The 19996-nt window shown below is 40.9% G+C and overlaps 1 protein-coding gene across 2 annotated transcripts in view; it reads right to left on the bottom strand.

The window, feature by feature from the left end:
• Positions 1-19996, bottom strand: part of si:zfos-2326c3.2 (misshapen-like kinase 1) — a 59606-nt gene that overhangs the window by 26654 nt on the left and 12956 nt on the right. For both annotated transcript variants that reach the window (XM_054597811.1, XM_054597812.1), the window contains exons 4-14: positions 16171-16296; positions 15891-16001; positions 12547-12637; positions 12203-12333; positions 11929-11983; positions 11698-11776; positions 10287-10459; positions 6211-6283; positions 5564-5687; positions 3961-4077; positions 3482-3616 (exon numbers count right to left, since the gene is read on the bottom strand). In XM_054597811.1, the coding sequence (XP_054453786.1) occupies positions 3482-3616; positions 3961-4077; positions 5564-5687; positions 6211-6283; positions 10287-10459; positions 11698-11776; positions 11929-11983; positions 12203-12333; positions 12547-12637; positions 15891-16001; positions 16171-16296 (1215 nt within the window). The remainder of the gene's footprint in view (positions 1-3481; positions 3617-3960; positions 4078-5563; positions 5688-6210; positions 6284-10286; positions 10460-11697; positions 11777-11928; positions 11984-12202; positions 12334-12546; positions 12638-15890; positions 16002-16170; positions 16297-19996) is intronic.

Genomic DNA, 19996 nt, shown 5'->3' with positions numbered 1-19996 from the left:
TTCGATTTCTTTTTGATTAACCCTAACAAGTAACTCTGACCATAAATCAAATTCTTAAATCCTCTCGTTCCACATCATTGTCTTCTTGTACTGTCCTCACAAGAATAGCAACACAACCCCCCCCCCCCACACACACACACACACACACACACACACACACACTCACTCACACACAGAGACTTACTTTAATTAGGGTACACTGAGGTCCTGAGCAGAATTCTGAGAGGTGGGATCTAAAATATTCAGAGTGTGCAAGATGGTGTGGAGCTTTTAGCCGACGCCCTCTACTCTAAATATTTAATAGTGACCTCTTTTTGAATTTCTTCTGGAAAATCCTTGAATGTCTAATTAATCCCAACTGGATCTTTTTGACATTAACAATGTTAAATAGGCTTTTTTCCCCCAAATATTGGCTCTGTTTGCACCAACAGAGAAGGTCATGATAAACTTGTACACTTGATAACAAACCCAAGTGTCATTTGAGCCATAATTAACGCAAACCTCAGCCAAAGACTTTAGTCGACTAACATGATTTTGTTGTTTGATCAATTCGTTTTCCACGAGGAATCACACGAAAGCACCGCTCTAATACTTGTGTTTACCAGAGATAAGCTCGGAAGTTTCTTAGAAATGAATCACTCAGCATGAAAAAGCATAAATATTACTCATCGACTGAAATCATTTTAGTTGACTGAGACGTAAATCAGCAGATTAATCGATTTATTGACTAAAAGGGGGCAGCCGTAATCCAAGGGGAGCTAGGGTTCTGTGATCGTTTGTTTTTTAATATCATCCAATCGTGGTTAAGATCGCTGATGTGATCCGATCACCAGTGGGCGGGCGTTGAGCTAAGTGTCTGAAGGAGCTTTAAAATAACCAAACCGCAAAGCTTTCTGCAAACAATACATTTAGAGTTATGTAAAAAAAAAAAATATTTAAACATCATTTTACAAAGTTTGTGTGTCTGTGCTTGGTGCAACAACATTGCAGCATGAGCATCATGTTCCGTTTAACATGATAAATCTCATCGTTAATATGAAAAGCCAAATCGTATCGTTAACCTTAACTACCCTCATGGAGCACAGAGCAGAGTGTTGTTGAGCGGGCACATGCAGAGCAGAGATTTGGTATGTCAGATTGAGAGAAAAGAGATGGCAAACTGGTGATTAAGGATTTAAAAACCCACTCGTCACTGCTTAACGGGGCTCAGCTCCACCAGACACATCTCTAAATGCAGAGTAGGATGCAGGTTCTACACATTATGCTTAGAATATCTTAGTTCTGATAGTACGTTAGTTCTGATTGCCATCGGTATAGGTACTACCAGCATTTACCTGTTCAAAACTCTCACCTGGGAGCTGCGCACTACAAACATTCTACTACTTGTTGCCACTGGTGCAACTGGGAGTTACGAGCACCCACAGAGAAATACAGGTTTACGGTTAAGCCAGCAGCTCCGTGGAAGGATCACCAAAGTCAGTAGGATACATCCTCTGGCGACCATGTTTCAACCAAAATGAATAACAGTCCATCCAACTCTTGAGATATTTCAGTCCGGGCCAAAGTGGTGGAACTACCAACCTACTTTGCCATGTCAGAGTAGCTTGGCTAGAACTAATATGGACCTGAGTTCCTTAAAGAAATATCATTTTCATCATAAAGAAGAAACAGAGAATAGATTCAACGTTTTTTGCATTTGACAAGCTATAACCAGTCAAAGTTGGGTAGTTTTAATACTGTGTCATATAGCAGCTCTTGTGGCGTTTTTAGCCTCATAACCAACCATCTATTTTCTATCCTCAGTCAACTTGTTCAGGGGGAGAAAGGGTAGACCCATAGACTGTATATAAGAAGTAGTCATAGTCCCCCATTGGTTTGTGGAATGCAGTTTCGAAGCCTTGAGTTCATTATTTTGTGCCGTTGCCATCTTGTTTTTTTAAACCAGTGAACCGAAGTAACCATATTTTGTTACGTTGTATAAGTATACGTCGTATAAGGTTCTTGTAGCGGCATCCACCTGTCAAGCACTAGATAGCCCCGCCCTAAACTCTGCTTAACGGTCTATTTGACTCTAAATGGAGCATCATTTACTAAATGAACATCATGCTGTATTAATGAAGACCTACAAACAGAGATGGAGACCATAAACTCATGTTTACAATGTTTACTGAGGGAATGAATCAAGAGTAGAGTCATTTTCTCATAGACTTCTATACAATCAGAGAACTACCCACTTTTTTTATCTGATACAAAGCGGTTTGGGGCGATGGGGGTTACAGTTGATCAGTCCCCGTGCAGTGTGACCATTCCCAACCCCCCCACACGGCCACGTTTCTCATCTTTAAGCCCCCCCACTCTCAACCCAAATACCGTGTGATGCTGGCCCAATCAATCAATGCGTGAAACAAGTTCTTCTTCTGACAAAATACAAGCCATCGCATCACGCACCCACTGAACCTGTCGCGTTCAAGATAATTAAATGCAGAAGCATTAAAACGTAATGAAGCATCAGATAGATCCATTAAGTGCGCCTAAACTTAACGACTCAGAGGCAATCTATGTTTAGAATCCAATACTTACAGATAGCTCACTGCCGCACACCGATACACATGTAATATAACCAGACAGATATTAATAGCTTTGAAATACAGTGTCTTCTACATGAAGAAATCACAGTTCCTAACCTGCTCCTCGGAGTTAATACACACCTATTGAAGCTCACTGGCGTGTGGGATGGATTCATTACCTCCATGTTAAAATGAATGACTAAAAAAAGACTGTGATATAGTGGAGAGAGCTATCTGTCTCTTTTTAAAATGACAGAGACACTTCCCCCTCACACACACACACACACACACACGCACACACGTCGCCACAAACACAAAGGCGATTTTTAATCTCTGAAAGATTTGTTTGATGTTGGAAATTGATTTCTAAAAAGGTCAAATATATTCTCATCTTCTGCAGAAAAACAAAGGATTTCTTATTCAATCTCCAACTAATTCACACAACCGTTTGAATGTGCAGTGAAATGATCACTGCTTTTCTATATCTGGACCCCCGTCTATTATATATATTTAATTCCCCAAATTTAGATTCCAAGAAGACCAAATGTATGTTAACATTAAATGCGAAGAAGGACATTTCTTGCGTTATGATGGGATTGAAGTTGAAGGAAAGTCGTATAAAAAGGTCATCTCATCTCATAAAGTTTAGTCTTCCTAGTTCAAGTTCACACACTTACCTGCCACAACATATTCATTCTGACAGGTTAGGACAAGACATAATGTAACGTCGGTTGTACATAAACTACACATCCCAAACAATCTGGACTTTAGACTGTTATATTCATTTGTATCAAAGGTGTGACTGTCCATGACGGCTGTGGCACAACGGTCAGATGATGTAACAACAGGGTGACAATGACTTCACTTCTAAGTCATCACACCAAAGCATCTACCGGGTTAGGGTTAGTCTTTACCTGTCTCCTGTTGCTCCTCCTGTTTCTCTCATCCAATAAGATTCTGTTGTCATGGAGATCGGACTCCTCCCCGAGCAAGATCTCTTGGAGCTCCGCCCACTGAAAGGCGCAGTCCGCCAGCTGCTGCCTCTGCTGCTGGAAACAGCAAAAAGTGCCAGTGGTCACAAAAAAAATATGCAAACTAAGTCAACATCATTTACAATATTTATAGGTGTGAGTGGTGTTGTTCTGTTTCTTTTATTTCACATGGTCCCAATATGTGACATTTCTATTTATAGTTATTCAGCTGACATTCTTGCGGTAAAACAGCTCTCAGACCATCAACATGACAGCTAGTTAAAACTGAGAACAGTAAGTAGGCAGAGTAAGTGACACCCTTGTCAGGATGGATCTCTTGCTCTGAAATGATGTATTTCCTGCGAACTGATCTATAAATGCTGAGTGAACACAGAAGAAAAGTGTGTATGAGCAGCGCTTACATCCTCTAACTTCTGCCGCTGCTCGTGCTGCTGTTGGATCCTCTTCTGTCTGTCGGCCAGTAACTGCTGCTTGTATCGCTCCTGTTCCGCCAACTGCTGCCTGTGCTGCTGCAATGCCTAGACAGGAAGTATTAGACGATCGTAGTTACTAAAAAATAAGAAATACAGTTTGAAAGGTGAAATGTATTACGTTAACTTGGCTATCGTGCAGGGTGAACTGGCTTGCTTTTTCGACGGTGATATGAGCCACTTCAAACTTCAAACTTTAACAGCACTAAAGGTTAAATGTAGAGTGTGAAATAGGATCAGAGCTTTGGAGGTCACTCTACTGTTCTGAATAATAACGTGTTGACTTTTCACAGTTGAGTTTATGAACCTGAACTCGCTGTACTGAAAGAACAACCTGAAACTACCACTACTGTATCGCTACATCACTACTATTACAACTAATAATAATAACTAGGGTTTGCGATGACCTACTATTACTATCGTCACCAATAATCTGCCATTCATTGTCTCTATTGATTGCTAATTATTTAGTCTATCATTTGTAAAAACGGCACAGTGAAACAATGCCATTCACAGTTTTTAGACCATATTGATGTCTTTGATTGGCTTGTGATGTAAGAAAACCAGAGACTTACTGAAAAACCTCACACTGGAACCAGTAAATATATATGAAAATATTAATATAATAACACAGATACTGTGCACACGCTTGAATAGATTTAATTTTGTATACTTTGTCGAGATCCACAGATTGCAATTTACTTTGGCGACTTGAAAGTCGGACCGGCCGATTCTGATATTTCTGATTTTATTTCTTCCTAAGAAATATAATTGGCAGCAAAGACAAACATTTTTGTTATTTTTCTTTCATTGAAAATTGAAAGTTATTCGTATGTTAATCATAAAACATATTCAAAATGGCTCAAAGTTACAGGACCTTCTTTCACTATCATTCAACCACAAACGTCCAACTTCCACACCGACGACATAGTGTGTGTGTGTGTGTGTGTGTGTGTGTGTGTGTGTGTGTGTGTGTGTGTGTGTGTGTGTGTGTGGCTGATGTGCATGGTGTTTTTGTGTCTGTGTGAGTGACATAAAACCATCATGTGGCTAAATGAGACTGATTGGCGAGTCAACGGTCATTGCAGATCAGCTGACAACAGATCAGATTTAACCGGGGGCCGATCGATCGGTGCATATTTGGCATCATTGTAATTTACTAAATATGGAAATTCTTTATTAGAATAACCCCTTGAAATGTATCATCTCGTTTTAAAAGGGGTTAGTCAATGACAATTATACAATACAAGCACAATAAACAAAAAACATAAATAAGAACAAGATAATTAAACAATGCCAAATATGTCTACTACTATAAATAGATAAATGTAATTTAATTTCAAAAATAAATATGAAGTAATAAGACATCCAAAATCAGGAGGTCATACTCAAACAGAGCATGAAAATGGATTATTCTTTCAAAGGTTATAGAAATGTGTTAAAGTCAGTGATAGCAGTAAATACTAGAGTCATAAGACATATAACTACAATATGAATGAATGTGTAAAATGTTGCTCATGAACTCAACCCCTACCTGTTGTCTTTGTTGAGCCCCGCCTCCCCCGTGGCCTCCGTCTCTCCCCCCTTCCCGGTCCTCCGTCTGTAAACGAAGAAACTCCCTTCTCAACGTCCATTCACCGGGAACGTTCACTATGGAGCTGAAAGAGAGGCAGGAAAACCGTCCGGGTCATGATAACAGCGACTTTTATAACCTGAAGCACACCTCACCGATGAGATGGTCACAGCTACACACACACACACACACACACACACACACACACACACAGACTCTTAAAGCTCATCCTAGGAGAAAGTACTCGGTTCCTAGTGCCATCTGCTGTTTGACGTCCAGGGACAGAGAGGCTAGTGCATCTCTCCAGACACACACACACACACACACACACACACACACACACACACACACACACACACACACACACACACACACACACACACACACACACACACACACACACACACACACACACACACACTCGTGATTCATGAGCTTTGTATGTGAGGAGCACTTAAGCAGAGCGAGATTCATGAGGACATGAGTGTTAGTCTAACAATGAAGCAATGATAATGATGACATAAGTATGAATCTAGTGAAACACCATGATAATGATAATCATACACCCAGAAATCAGTCTCTTCATGCCTAGTGTGAAAGGCTTTTACCTGGGCTCTCCTTCCTCGTCTGTCACCTCATCATCATCTTCTTCACTGCCACTGTACTCGTACTCTGGACCCTCTGGGAGATAAAGAGAGAGAATATTAGTAATATTTGGTAACTATCATGTAATTAAAAATAAATAAAAAAATCTCCTTGCAAGGATTATTGAATCAATAGAACAATAAGTTGAACTTTTGAACAATAAGTTGATCAAAAGAAAAATTGATCTCCAACTATTATGATCAAAGCAATTCAAATATCAGAATGGATCTAAATATGTAAACGTGTATAAAATAAAGGAATGTGTCCGACTTCACGCTGGGGTCCGTGGTAACTCCAGCCACATTTTTAATCTGTTTATGCTCGCCGTAGTGATCCCCAGCAATATGCTGTGAGACCCAAATATGATGTCATCACGTCTTGAGGGTAAAGGATTAAGGCTCTGCAGATCCTCCAGCGTTGGAATTTTTGGAACTAGGCGCCCGCTGCACCGCAAAACTTTTCAGACACCAATACTGACTCACTTGGATTAAGAAGGTAATTAATGAATTATTTTGTATACGTATACATCTCAGATTTAAAAAAAAAAAACAAACAAAGACAAATGTTTCTTAAATGCATTAAAAGTAGAAGATCTTAGAAATGGGTGTGGCTCAGGAGGTAGAAGGGTCAGCGGTTCGATCCCCGGCTCCTGTTGTTGAGGCACTGAACCCCAAGTTGCTCCATGGGTGCTTCACAGCAGCCCACTGGTCGTAAAAATGCTCAGGATGGGTTAAACGCAGAGGTCAAATTACATGTACGTATGTGACAAATAAAATAAAGTTTAAGTTTGAAATCTACATTTGATTGAATATTTTGCCAGCCAAATCACATATAGGATATTCAACCATTTCAACCTTTGTTTCAGTACACTACATTTATAGTTCCAAACATGTGACTCCTTTCTTTCAGGGGATAAAGTTTGGTGTTGTCATTAACTCTGTATGGTCATGGGTGTTGTTTGGAATGAAGGCCTCCGATGTGTTTGTGCTGGTGTGGGTCTTCTTCTCTGGTTCCCAATTACTAGCGTCTGGCTTTTCTGAACCGCCACTCTTTTCATAAAAGAATTCCTCCATGCCTGCCGCCTTGTTCCTTCATCGTCGACCGCCAGCAGCAATTTTGTCATTATTGAAGCCGCGCAAAAAGTACAGTGTGGGCAAACTTGGGCAACGAGAAAGTGAGGGACAGAGTTGTTACAGCATGGCTTCAAAACAGCATTGCTGACTCATCTCAATCCTGACCCAATTCATTCTCAAAAAAAGTGTTCTCTCTCTCTCTCTCTCTTTTACATGTGCCTCCTATTATGGGATTTGAAATGTATATTACACCTAATAGCTTGATTGGAAAATTGTCAAAGTGTTGCAGGGAGTCTTTCGAGACCAAAATCACTGCCCAGTTCAACACTGTTCCAGAGGGCTTGTTGTCCAAAGGCCAGCCAGTTGAGCGTGAACAACATTTGGCCAACACATGGTGTGAAAGCAGCTTTGGGCTAACGTGCGCTTTTTACTCGACACGCCATGTGTTGCCATTAACGCGCCGAAAGGTGTGCGGACAGAGGAAATCTCTGCTCTGTCGCCGTGATGTCATGTTGGAGAGTTTTGGCGAGCGTTGCGTCTTTCGGAGCCAGAGCTGCAGGAGGGAAGAGCGATTTGAGGGTTAACGCCTGCCTTCGCTGACGGAGAAGTGGCCTCCTTTTCATCCTTCAAAACCTAGACAATCTTTGGCCAATCTACACTCTTGGGTAATGCTGAAAACGACGCGTCCTCTTTGAATCATGTCCCGGCATTTGATTTTTTTGGTTCTGCAGCGGGGACTTTTTCCAAAACGCACTCAGACTACCGGCATTTCATTACTCTGGAAAGGCATAGGGGTGACACACACACACACACACACACACACACACACACACACACACACACACACACACACACACACACACACACACACACACACACACACACACACACACACACACACACACACACACACACACACACACGCAGCATGCAGAAAGTCTACCAGTCATTAGTGTGTTTTCATAAGCTAACAGAAGATTAGAACCAGATGGCCGTTCTGTTTCCTCCTTCCTTCCACTCTCAGCTTCTCTCTCTCTCTCTCTCTCTCTCTCTGTGTCTCTCTCCCTCTTTCTCTCTATTGTTGTCACTGTCTCTTTCTGTCTCTGTATTTTAGCCTCCCTGATGAAGATGAATAATCCTAACAAACAATACAAGGACGTCTCACATATCAAGAGAAGCGAAAGCGGAGTTGTAAAAAAATCTTTGTCATCTCTCCCCCTCCCCTTTTTTCCCCTCACAGTTTGATTCATTTTCAGAACAGTATGGGGTAAAACTTCTTCTACCCTCCCTCTCTATATTCCTAATGTGTCTCTTGTTTCTTTGTCTCTACATCCCTCCAACTGTCTCTTTACCTCCTCATTCTCCATTTCTGTGCCTGTTAAACATTTTTTTCTATAAAAAAGTAAAAGGTCAAGCTTGTACAACCTTTAGGCCTGACCCACAATCTCCCTCTTTTCGTTCTCCTGCTCATTTTGTCCGGCCGTCTCGCTGTCGCCCTTCGTCTGTAATTGACTCAATTAAAATTTCTGGCACAGGAGGGAAACCAGTGGTAGTGTACAAACTGCATTCTTAGAAGTGTAATCATATGAATATATCAACATTTATCTTTAAAACCTGTCCGCTATCGTATAGTGGACATGCTTTAGCTGATTGAGTAGCTTAAGTGTAATTTATGCAAAAGAAGTTGTTTTAATTGTGGGTAACACTAGCGCCCTAATGAAACATTTCCATAACCAGCGTGCTATAAATGAGCAGAAATGCAGTGTTTCTAACAGCCTGAGAGGAGCAGCTGCTGGGCCATTAGTGCAGCTGGTTCACGCTCTCAGCCTAAGTGTGTGGATGGTTCTTTCTCCCACTAAGAGTGGCCTGAAATCCACCTAATGCTGAGAATGAGTGAGACATAATGGAAAAATCTATTCTGTGAAACGGCCTGTTTGTAAAACGCTCTAAAATGTCATTAGTTGATCCAAATAAATTATTAAAATTCCGTGACTGGCCCTGTCAGAGAAATCAGCTCTCAAACACCTCAATAATTCCAACAATGCAGGACAGCGATGATGACCTCAATCTAGAATAAATGTGGGGGTTAAGCCAGTGCAGGTGTTCTGCACTTTCCCCTTCTCTGTGTTTCATAGGCAACAACAACCATGCCCTCACTCTATTTTATTCTATCCTCTGAGACATTTGTGTGGAAATGTTATAATTTGCATGAATTCAGAAAAAACAAGTCACAGTGACATTTTTTTGTGAAGTCACAGTGACATATTTGACCACCGGCATCATATCAGTCAGTCCTTGAGTCCAGATGGCAGTTTGTGCCAAAGTTGAAGTAATTTGCTCAAGGTGTCACAAGAATGGGACGGAGAGTGACATTGACCTTTGACCTTTGTCGACAACCAAAATCTAACCAGTTCATCGTTGAGTCCAAGGGGATGTAAGTGCCAAATTTGAAGAAATTCCCCCCAGATGTTTTTGAGATATTGCGTCGCCGGCAAAGAGGCATGAAACTTCCCTAGGACCATCATCATCATCATCATCATCATCATCATCATCATCATCATCATCATCATCACTATAGTCATCCTACATAAGCAGCAGCTAAATAATTCAGCTGTAAGAACAAGAAGGGATTTCATACTGAATCAATTGGAGTGAGTCAAGTTCTGCTGCTTTGAACTTTGAATAAAAGAACTCAGGAAATCCCAGAGTAAAAAAAAAAAATTTGCCCACAGTTCAGGTTTTGCTCCAACTATAGCACACTGCATTTAAAGGGACAGTTCACCCTTAAAACAAACACACACTGTTTTCTAGAACTTTTAGTCATATTTATCAATCTAGATTGTTTTGGTGCAAGTTACCTAGTGCTGGAGATATAAAAAAAAAACAAAAAACATAAAAAAACTACTTCATGTAGCTACTATTTTCTTTCTAACACATTTGTTACTGGTACATCTATTGCCCCTCACCTTTCTCCCGTTTCTTCCTGGTTCTATCCAGATGATCTTTGAGCATGATGCGAACTTGTCTCTCATTCGCCAGATCTCTGATGAAGGCGTGTCTCAGCAGGGCGTCAGTGGTGGGTCGATGCAAATGGTTCTTGACCAGACAGCTATCGGCGAAGGAAAAGAACCGCTTCGACCTGGGGGACGACGGAGGGAGATGGTCAAAGAAGGAGAGACAAAATGTTAAAATGAAAACAGATGAGAAAATCCTTTTAATGTGGTATCACTCAGTCCAATAGAGTCTATAAATAAACTTCAGTTGACAAATGGGAAGTGGTTTAGTAGAAGAGTCGTGTAGAAATGTTAAACACATGTAACCCACAAACCCATATCTGTATTATATTACATTGATTGATCAAACATTGTTGAAAAAATCTTATTTTCTTTTACTTAAACTCACTTTAAATTAAATAATCTCCTTCTAAAGGGAATGTTTGCATGAAGATAACCATAATTGGAAAAAAAAATGCAATACAAAAGCATATAACATTGTATGAAGTGCAAAATTAAGACATTAAAAGAATGAATAAGGAAAAGTCTGCTACATGTGATCGACTAACAAAAAAACAAACAGGTGCCTGATTTCAACAAATTGAAATCAGGCACCGCCTCTAAAACATGCCACAAAATTCTTAAACACTTGAATAAACTCACCTACAGAATGCAAGCTAGTAATCACTTGTTATAATGTCAAAAATGTTGAGGTTTTACTCCTTTTAATATCTGCGTACGGATGAACTCCTGTGATTGGAGAGGCGTGTTGTGTCTCTGATCACACAGAAAACAGGAATATGTGTTGCTGCTCTGTCTTTGGTGTGTGCTCATCGCCTTCGGGAAGCCCCGAGGTAAAAAGACTGGAAATCACTGCGTACCCCAGACCATCGGAGCTTTTAAAAGCTGTCCTACAAACTAGTGTTTCTGATGGAATTAATACTGAATGAAAGACAGCATGAGTACAACTACCAGTTCAATCTGAAGGGCTCGTCCATTATGTATGGAAGAGAAGGAGACAGGATAATGGGAGAGGAGGAGAAGAGAGGAGAGGGGCAATAATAACTCGGACTTGAGATTAAACAATGGCAGCAACCACGTTGTGTCCATTCTAATAACATGTCCGGACATGCCAGCATCTTTGAGCTCTCAGTATTATCGTGGGAAGAAAGTGTTGTCATTTGTCCAACGCAAGAAACCCACAACAAAGACCACTTTCAAACCCTGTTTTCAGAGGAGAAAAACCTAAACACTGCCCTCTACTTCCTGCTGTGTGTATATAGATGTGTGTTTGTGTGTGTGTGTGTGTGTGTGTGTGTGTGTGTGTGTGTGTGTGTGTGTGTGTGTGTGTGTGTGTGTGTCAGAGTGTTTTTCACAGGCTTACCATTTCTTTGATTTGAGTTTGGGCGGAGCGTTTCGTGGAATCAAAAACAGCGCTCTCATTGGATGCATGTCACACAGAGCTACAAACAAAGATAGAGTCAGAGAGGGAAAGACACAGAGAGAGATAGAGGATCAGATAGGGATGGGAAGGGGTAAAAAAAGAAAGATTATAATTAATCCTGAGTGGAAATATACATAACTGCTCAAAGAAATCAATCAATTCTGAACTTACGAGGAGCTCCTTCAGCCATCTCTAAAGCAGTGATGCCTAAAGACCAGAGGTCACTCTGAGAACGACAGAGACAGGGAAAAAGGTTAAGACCTGAGCACGCCTGAAGCTTAGCTGCACTTCTGTTCATTTCCTCTTTATATTCAAACAGTAAATCGGTTTGCAAGTAGCGTGAGAGTAGAGCTCCAGGATTTACAGACTACTGGTATTTTACAATTGATGATGAAAAATGCTAGAAGTTGGCCGGAAACGCCTCTATGCCTGTGTGATGAAGTACCCTGTAGTCATATGTGGCCTCGGGGTTCTCGTCACAGGCAATGACCTCCGGAGCCATCCAATAGGGCGTTCCGATGAAGGTGTTCCTTCGACCGATCGTCTTATCCAGCTGCGCCGACACTCCGAAATCCACTGAAACGCAAAAAAGAATCGGGGACGATTTAACGTCCTCGAAATGACCAAAATCTTTGCTTCCTCGTGAAGCGATGGTGTGAATGTATGTAGGTACGAATGTGTGATTGCTCCACGTTTCGTTTTTTCTGCAGACGTGCTTGAGTGCGTGTGTGGATGTGATAAAAGCGTCTGCTAAATGACTGTAATGTAATGTAATGTAATGTGTCATACCCAGTTTGACTTCAGCATTCTCTGTGAGCAAAACATTTTGTCCCTTAATGTCTCTGTGGATCACATGATGGGCGTGAAGATGGGAAAGACCCTGGGAGACAAATACACACACACATGAACACATTAACACAGTCAGATGATCACTATCACTATAAATATGGAGGCCCCACTCCTTTCAAAGAGCAGAAGCATGATGGGTTTGTTGTCCTGCTTTTCCCTTCCTGTTTTCAACCCTCTGAACCTCCAAGCAGCGTCTGAACCATTCTGCTCTGTGTGGCCTTGATCCACACTGCGATATATAAGTCCTGTACCTCCATGGAAACAGCACAATCAGGTAGAGCGAACCCCACTATGCCTTCTGTGCACGATAACACAGTTACCATGCCATTAATCATAATAAGACAAAAAAACGCAAAAGCTGAATTTCTTTGATAATTTATTTTACAAATATTTAAAATACACTGGAATCTATTCATCCAACATTTTTCAAAGTGTCTACAAGAATTAACAATGCTTGGAATTTACATTTTTACATCCTCTACTGAAAACATCTCCTGTCCTCTCCTCTCTGCTTTGTGTTCAGAAGTCTGAAGTTTTGTCGAAGTTTCACACACATTTTTTGTTGCTTGACTGTTGTTCTAAGCCGAGTCAATCATGGATTACTAGTTTCGCTGAGAAGCGCAGAATTGAATGTTTTTTTAAAAAATGTGGTTACTTCAAACTTTTTATTTAGGCCAATATTTTAAATGAGACGTGGAATAAAACGTTTTTTTAAGAAATATCACATTTTTAAGCTTTATTTTGGCTGCCTTTTCTGACAGAAGTGTTTGTCACACCCAATGTGCTCGAGGACCATCAGAAAGATGAACATCTGACGATAACGGCGCTTTAAACACCTTCCAGCTGTGATAAACTAATAGGTCTCTTAGATCTTTACAGTTGATCCAGAATGCTGCAGCACGTGTTCTAACAAAAACTAAGAAAAGAGATCATATTACTCCAGTATTAGCTTCTCTGCACTGGCTCCCTGTTAAATCAAGAATAGAATTTAAAATTATTTTACTTACCTACAAAGCTCTAACTGGCCAGGCACCGTCTTATCTTAAGGAACTTATAGTTCCATATTACCCAACTAGAGAGCTGCGCTCAATCAATGCAGGGTTACTTGTGGTTCCTAGAGTATATAAAAGTAGGATGGCAGCCAGAGCCTTCAGTTATCAGGCTCCTCTTCTGTGGAACTAGGTTCCAGTTTCAGTCCGGGGGGCAGACACACTCACCACTTTCAAGAGAAGGCTTAAGACCTTCCTTTTTGATAGCGCTTATAGTTAGGGCTGGTTCAGGTTCGCCTTGGTCCAGCCCCTAGATATGCTGCTATATGCCTAGACAGCCGGGGACTACCTAGGATACACTGAGCTCCTCTCTCCTCTTCTCTCCCTCCATCTTTATGTATTAATCCCCTATTTATGCACATTACTGATTTTGCTTCTTCCCCGGAGTTCTTGTGCTTTCTCGCCTCGCAGGTTCCCAGGAATCGGGGTTATATTTGGACTGTCATCGTGCCACCTACTGAGGCCCTGCTGACACCCACTACTACTACCACTATCATTATTAGTCACATTACTATTATTATTGCCTGTACTATTACGCTTATTGACTTGCTTGTACCCTGGAGTCTTTGTGCTTTCTCGCTTCGCAGGCTTCTATAAATCGTGGCTGTACCTGGACCGTGGTCGTGCATCCTGCTACGGCCCTGCTGACACCGACTGCTACCACCATTATTATTACTAGTCACATTACTATTACTATTACCTGTACCATTAAGCATTTTAGCTTTACTTCCACCCTGAAGCCCTTTTGCTTTCTCGTTCTGCAGGTTTCCATGAATCGTTGTGGTACCTGGACCGTAGTCGTGCCTCCTGCTGTGAGCCGACTGACACCCACTGCTACTTCCATTATTATTATTAATCACATTACTATCCCTATTTTCATAACTATAATTCTACTGTAATAATTGCTGCTGTTATTATAAGTAGTCTTATTATATGAATCATTTATGTCATATACATTGAATGTGTTGTATCTCTGTTATGCTGCTCATTCTGTACACATGACATCTATTGCATTCTGTCCATCCTGGGAGAAGGATCCCTCCTCTGTCGTTCTCCCATAGGTTTCTTCCTTTTTTCTCCCTGTTAAAGGGGTTTTTTTAGGGGAGTTTTTCCTGTGCCGATGTGAGGGAAGGACAGAGGATGTCGCATGTGCACAGATTGTAAAGCCCTCTGAGGCAAATTTGTAATTTGTGATTCGGGGCTATACAAAATAAACTGAATTGAATTGAATTGAATTGAATAAACGGTGTGGTTTTGGTGTATGTTTGTAGAAAACATGCTTTTCAACCCCGTCTGTGTTTTTTTGGGGTTCGAAGGGTTAAGGCAGCTGAGTGACCGAGGAGCATCGAGGCTACTGATCAGTGGCACAGCTCGAAAGTGTGTGTGTTTGTGTTTGTGTGTCTGTGTGCTCTCGCTTCTTCAAAGGAGGTTAAACAAACAGAGGAAGTGAGTCTTATTTCAGACAATGACTTCACCAGCGTCCGCGTGTGTTTCGTGTGTGTGTGTGTGTGTGTGTGTGTGTGTGTGTGGGCTGCGGGCTGCGTGTTTAAACAATGAAGAGACAGCACGGCGGACAGCGGCAGGGAACACACTGGCGAGGTTCCCGAACGCTTTGTCTCCAAAAGTTTTTAACCAATAAATAATCATCTCACTTTCATTGTAACCTCGCTAACGTCAGCATCACGTGTGTTGGAACTGAGTTGATGCAAGTCGATATGGTGTTTGTGTACGAGTAGGTTTGTTACTTGAGCCACGAACACACGACGCAGAAAGCAGCGCAAACATTCTTTCTCAGGACCTTGTGATCTCTCGTAATGACAACCATAACATCCTTACAGACACGTGTTTTAAACTGGCCTTTCAAGTATATAAATGAAAAAAATAATCACATCAGTCATTCCCTCGGAGTCACAGTGGGAAAACATGAGAGGGATGCTGCTCTGCCGAACATGAAGAAGTATCGCCGTCGGTTCGGCTTCTGCTCTTTGATGTTTTGGCAAAGAGTCCGACACTAAAAGTAGCATCGTGTTTCTTATACGACTGCAGCAGCTCTCCTCTGGCCTTCAGTTTGCATCCACGCGCAAATTACTACCTCTGCTTTTACCAGCACTAAAAAGAGCCTCTACCATAACAACACCTCAGAAACAAAGCTCTTTTGTTTGGTCTACGATGCAAGTCCAGTTGTATATGTTGTATGTTTGCTGTGGTGAGTGTGTTTTTTTTACGTCAACTTACCCTGAGCACCTCTCGGCAGATGTACGCTATCCAGTCCTCCTTTAGACTGTTCCCCTTGGTCTTTTTCACCAAGTCAGTGACGGAGCCGGCTCCACAGTACTCCATCACCAACTAGAGGGACACATAGAGAGAGGTCAAAACAGCCAAAAACAACTGGGATTAATATGAGAATGATGAAAGAATACACATAATGAACCCAAGAGGGTAGCAGCTATTGATACAAAAAAAAGAGATTCATTTTAAAGCTCAATAGCAATAACAGATATAGTAGTTTACAAACCCAGAGTTGGTGGTCCTGTCCAGCAGGACCCTTCTTAATAAAAGCTCCATAATAAGTAGCGATGTTCCTATGGTGGGAATAACTCTTTAACATGTTGATCTCCAGTTTGATCTCCTCTTCTTCTTCCTAAACATCACAACAGACACAGACAGGAATCAAAACACATGTAAAGTATATGTAAGGTAATGAAAAACGTCAATGTCAGACAGTGTGACGGGCGTTTAAAGATCACCATGCAGATGAACGATTTAAGAGTTCTACATAGAACATCGTGCTTCTGCTTTCACAGTTACTCCTCTATATCTTCATCCTTTTTTTCTGCTTTTTCATCCTTGGAGAATTACATAAGTATAACTGACAAATATGGCATGTTTAATGTCCTGCTAATTCTGCTTACACAGCGGTTCGTCTGCAGAAGCTGAAAGGTTTGTAAAAGTTTATTTTGATTTCAAACATCTCAAACACGTACACATCCAGACGGATAGCATCTCCATTTAGACTGCTGTGTGACCTCTACATGGCCTTTTCAGTCCGCTCTTTGACCTTAATTCGACCACCGCTATTTCTCCACAAAACAACTAAGGTTGGTCAGTGTTATGAGACGCAAGCACCAAACAAGAAAGGAGAGGAAACAAAGTGTGTCAGTTTTTTTGTTTTCTCGCTATAAATCCCCGGAAATGACTTGTGACTTCTCCAATTCACTGAACCCCTAAATCTCCACAGGGCTGGAGGAGAGGTGGAGGGGCTGGATGTGGCTGTTCATCAGAAAATAGGATACAACAGAGAGCTTCCCCCGGTCACTGACCTCCTTTAAATCTCCACGGGACAGGAGGGGAGAAAATGACAAGGCAGAGTTTTGTTGGAGTTTGATTTAATCATATTATATATATATACAGTGGGTACGGAAAGTATTCAGACCCCTTTAAATTTTTCACCCTTTGTTTCATTGCAGCCATTTGCTAAAATCGAAAAAGTTCATTTTTTTTTCGCATTAATGTACACTCAGCAACCCATCTTGACAGAAAAAAACAGAAATGTAGAAATTTTTGCAAATTTATTAAAAAAGAAAAACTGAAATATCACATCACACAAGTACAACATGTACTTATTTATAATACTTGTTTTTTATTTCATTTTATTTTTATCTTGTCTTTCTTTTACTATGTCTCTTGTGTGCACTTTACCCTATGCTGCTGTAAGCCTGCAAACTTCCCCGCTGCGGGACTAATAAAGGATTATCTTATCTTATCTTATTATATATATATATATATATTAGACTATCGCTATCGATTATCTAAATGTTTGAATATAACTAAATGTTTGAAACTTATATATATAGGGCATCTGCATACTGAAATCGGTGTGAATATAGAGTGATTTGCATATAACCTGTTTTATTTAGTAAAAGACTACGACACACACACACACACACACACACACACACACACACACACACACACACACACACACACACACACACACACACACACACACACACACACACACACACACACACACACACACACACACACACGACATGCACGGGAAGAGTAGAACTGTGTCAACACACACACACAAAGTTCAGCTTTCCAAAATTACGACAGGAAGGAGAAAAAGATAAGGCCTAACAAAACGTCAGCCTACGAGAATGACGACTAGCAATCCAACATTCAGCCTATGTGAAATGACAACATGCGAGAGAATAATAGGTCAGGGACTTTCCAAACCAATTAAAAAAGATAAGATAGCAGCTTCAAAGAAAACAGGGAGGAACTTACAGATTTTTTAAAAGAACTCTGACACTATATAAGACGATGTTGAGGACAAAGCAAATCAGTTCGCCTCCGGAGAGCCAACTCGGGTTTATTTCTTTGCTTACAGAATAAACTCTATTGCATCGAACTCTGTCTGTTTCCAGTGTTTTCTTCAAACTTCATCGAGACTCCAATAGGTATTTAATATGGAATAAGTAAAAGAGTTGGAGCAGGAATTCGGGGTTTCATCAACTGGCCCAGTCCGAACTTCTGTTACCCGACAGTTTGAACTTTCACCTCCATCTGAAACACAAAGCCTCCTGCTTGTGTCTGCAGCCTGTGTGTGTGTGTGTGAGTGAGTGTGTGTGTGTTTGAGAGAGAGAGCGAGAAGGGAGGTAATAGCCAAGCATTTCCTGCTCCAGAGTTTGTCTGCAACACAGAGGATCTAGAATCCCATCAACAGGAAAGAAACCAGTGTTCCCAGTTCTGCAATAAGCAGATTTGTAGTGAAGTGGAAAAGTGAAAAGAAGCATTTAGCCCGACTAGTTTGTAACACCTGTTTTCTTACACTATAGATAGAGACTGCACAAAAACTACTTTAACCACTGTTGTTTACATTTGTTTCAGTTAATAATGGATTCATTGGGTCTATAAAACACAGGATATAGTGCAAAAGGACCACCACAACCCTATTCTGTATATATTATGTGACGTCACCCATTGGTTTGTGGCTTGCCGTTTGGAAGTCTAGAGTTTGGCAATTTGGCCGTCGCCATTTTGGATTTTGTTTGTCGCCATCTTGGTTTTATCAACCAGTTAACGGTAGTGACCATATAAGGACTGCTAAGGACTGATGTAGAGACGCCATATACAGTCACAATCACAGTAGCCCCGCCCTAAAGCATCCCCTGCTTTATGGTCTGTTTGACTCTAAATGGAGCATCATTTACTAAATGAACATCATGCTGTATTGAAGAAGACTTGAAACTAGAGATTGAGACCATAAACTCATGTTTACAATGTTTACTGAGGGAATAAATCAAAAGAGAAGTAGAGTCATTTTCTCACAGACTTCTATACATCAGACTTATCTTGAAGGACATTAGAGACGTTTAAGGCTTCACTTTACAGAACCAGAGGTTGCTGCCTGATTACAAAACTTCCCACAGCCCAACCTGAGGTCTAGATATTGCTTTCTGTTCAAAACACAACGATATTCTGTTTCCTATCATTAACAACTCCTAACTATTGAGAAGCAGGGCAATGTTTGGCTGAAACAACAATAAAAGTCTACAGCCATTCCAGCAGCTCTGTGAGACTGTACTACTAAATGCTAACATAAGCAACGCTTAAATATTCATGTTGAGCAAACACAGCCTAATGCTCACCATGGTCACCATTTAAGATTGGCATGTTAGCACGCTTACATGCCAATGGACTTTTACCCAGACTGAGTTTTTAAATTAACTGAAATTTCCGGCAACAATTAAGTTAAACTTCATGGAAATCCATCCAATTGTTGACTTAATTTAATAAACTAATGTTTCAGTTCTACAATTTAAACACATTGACTAGAATTTACACTTACATCTGTTGGCAAATTCCTCTTAGAGAACATAAAAGGGTTCGGCCTGACCGCGTTACTAACTATAACATCAAACCCTGCGTTGCTGCACTGTTGCCAGAACGCCTCACAACCTGCTGCAAAATGCTTTTTGTTAGGCCACATCAAACCCCACTCTGCTGGCACTGGTGCTCTACATCTGTAAACCTCAAGCAATATTCAATAAAGGCTCCACGCACCTCGCCTTGTTTGTCCCCGCATACAGCTGCAGAACACAGAGAGGCCAATCAACTCCCTCTGTAGACCTCAACTAAGAGTCCAAGGTGTAATCCCTACTACATATATAACTGGCAACCCCCACCACTGGAAATCAATATACAGCATCAGAGATTTTGCTTTACATCCTCAAATTGATTTAGGGTATTATGAGTTTTATTCATATTTTATATGACAAGAAAAACCCAAGTTTGTGGCTTTAAAAGTTAACAGAACTTTAATGGAAGGAAAC

The sequence above is a fragment of the Anoplopoma fimbria genome, chromosome 4, assembly GCF_027596085.1.
Source record: "Anoplopoma fimbria isolate UVic2021 breed Golden Eagle Sablefish chromosome 4, Afim_UVic_2022, whole genome shotgun sequence".
NCBI classification, from domain to species: Eukaryota; Metazoa; Chordata; class Actinopteri; order Perciformes; family Anoplopomatidae; genus Anoplopoma; species Anoplopoma fimbria.
The sequence above is the reverse complement of the archived record's forward strand: the minus strand, read 5'-3'. Positions and strand labels throughout refer to the sequence as shown.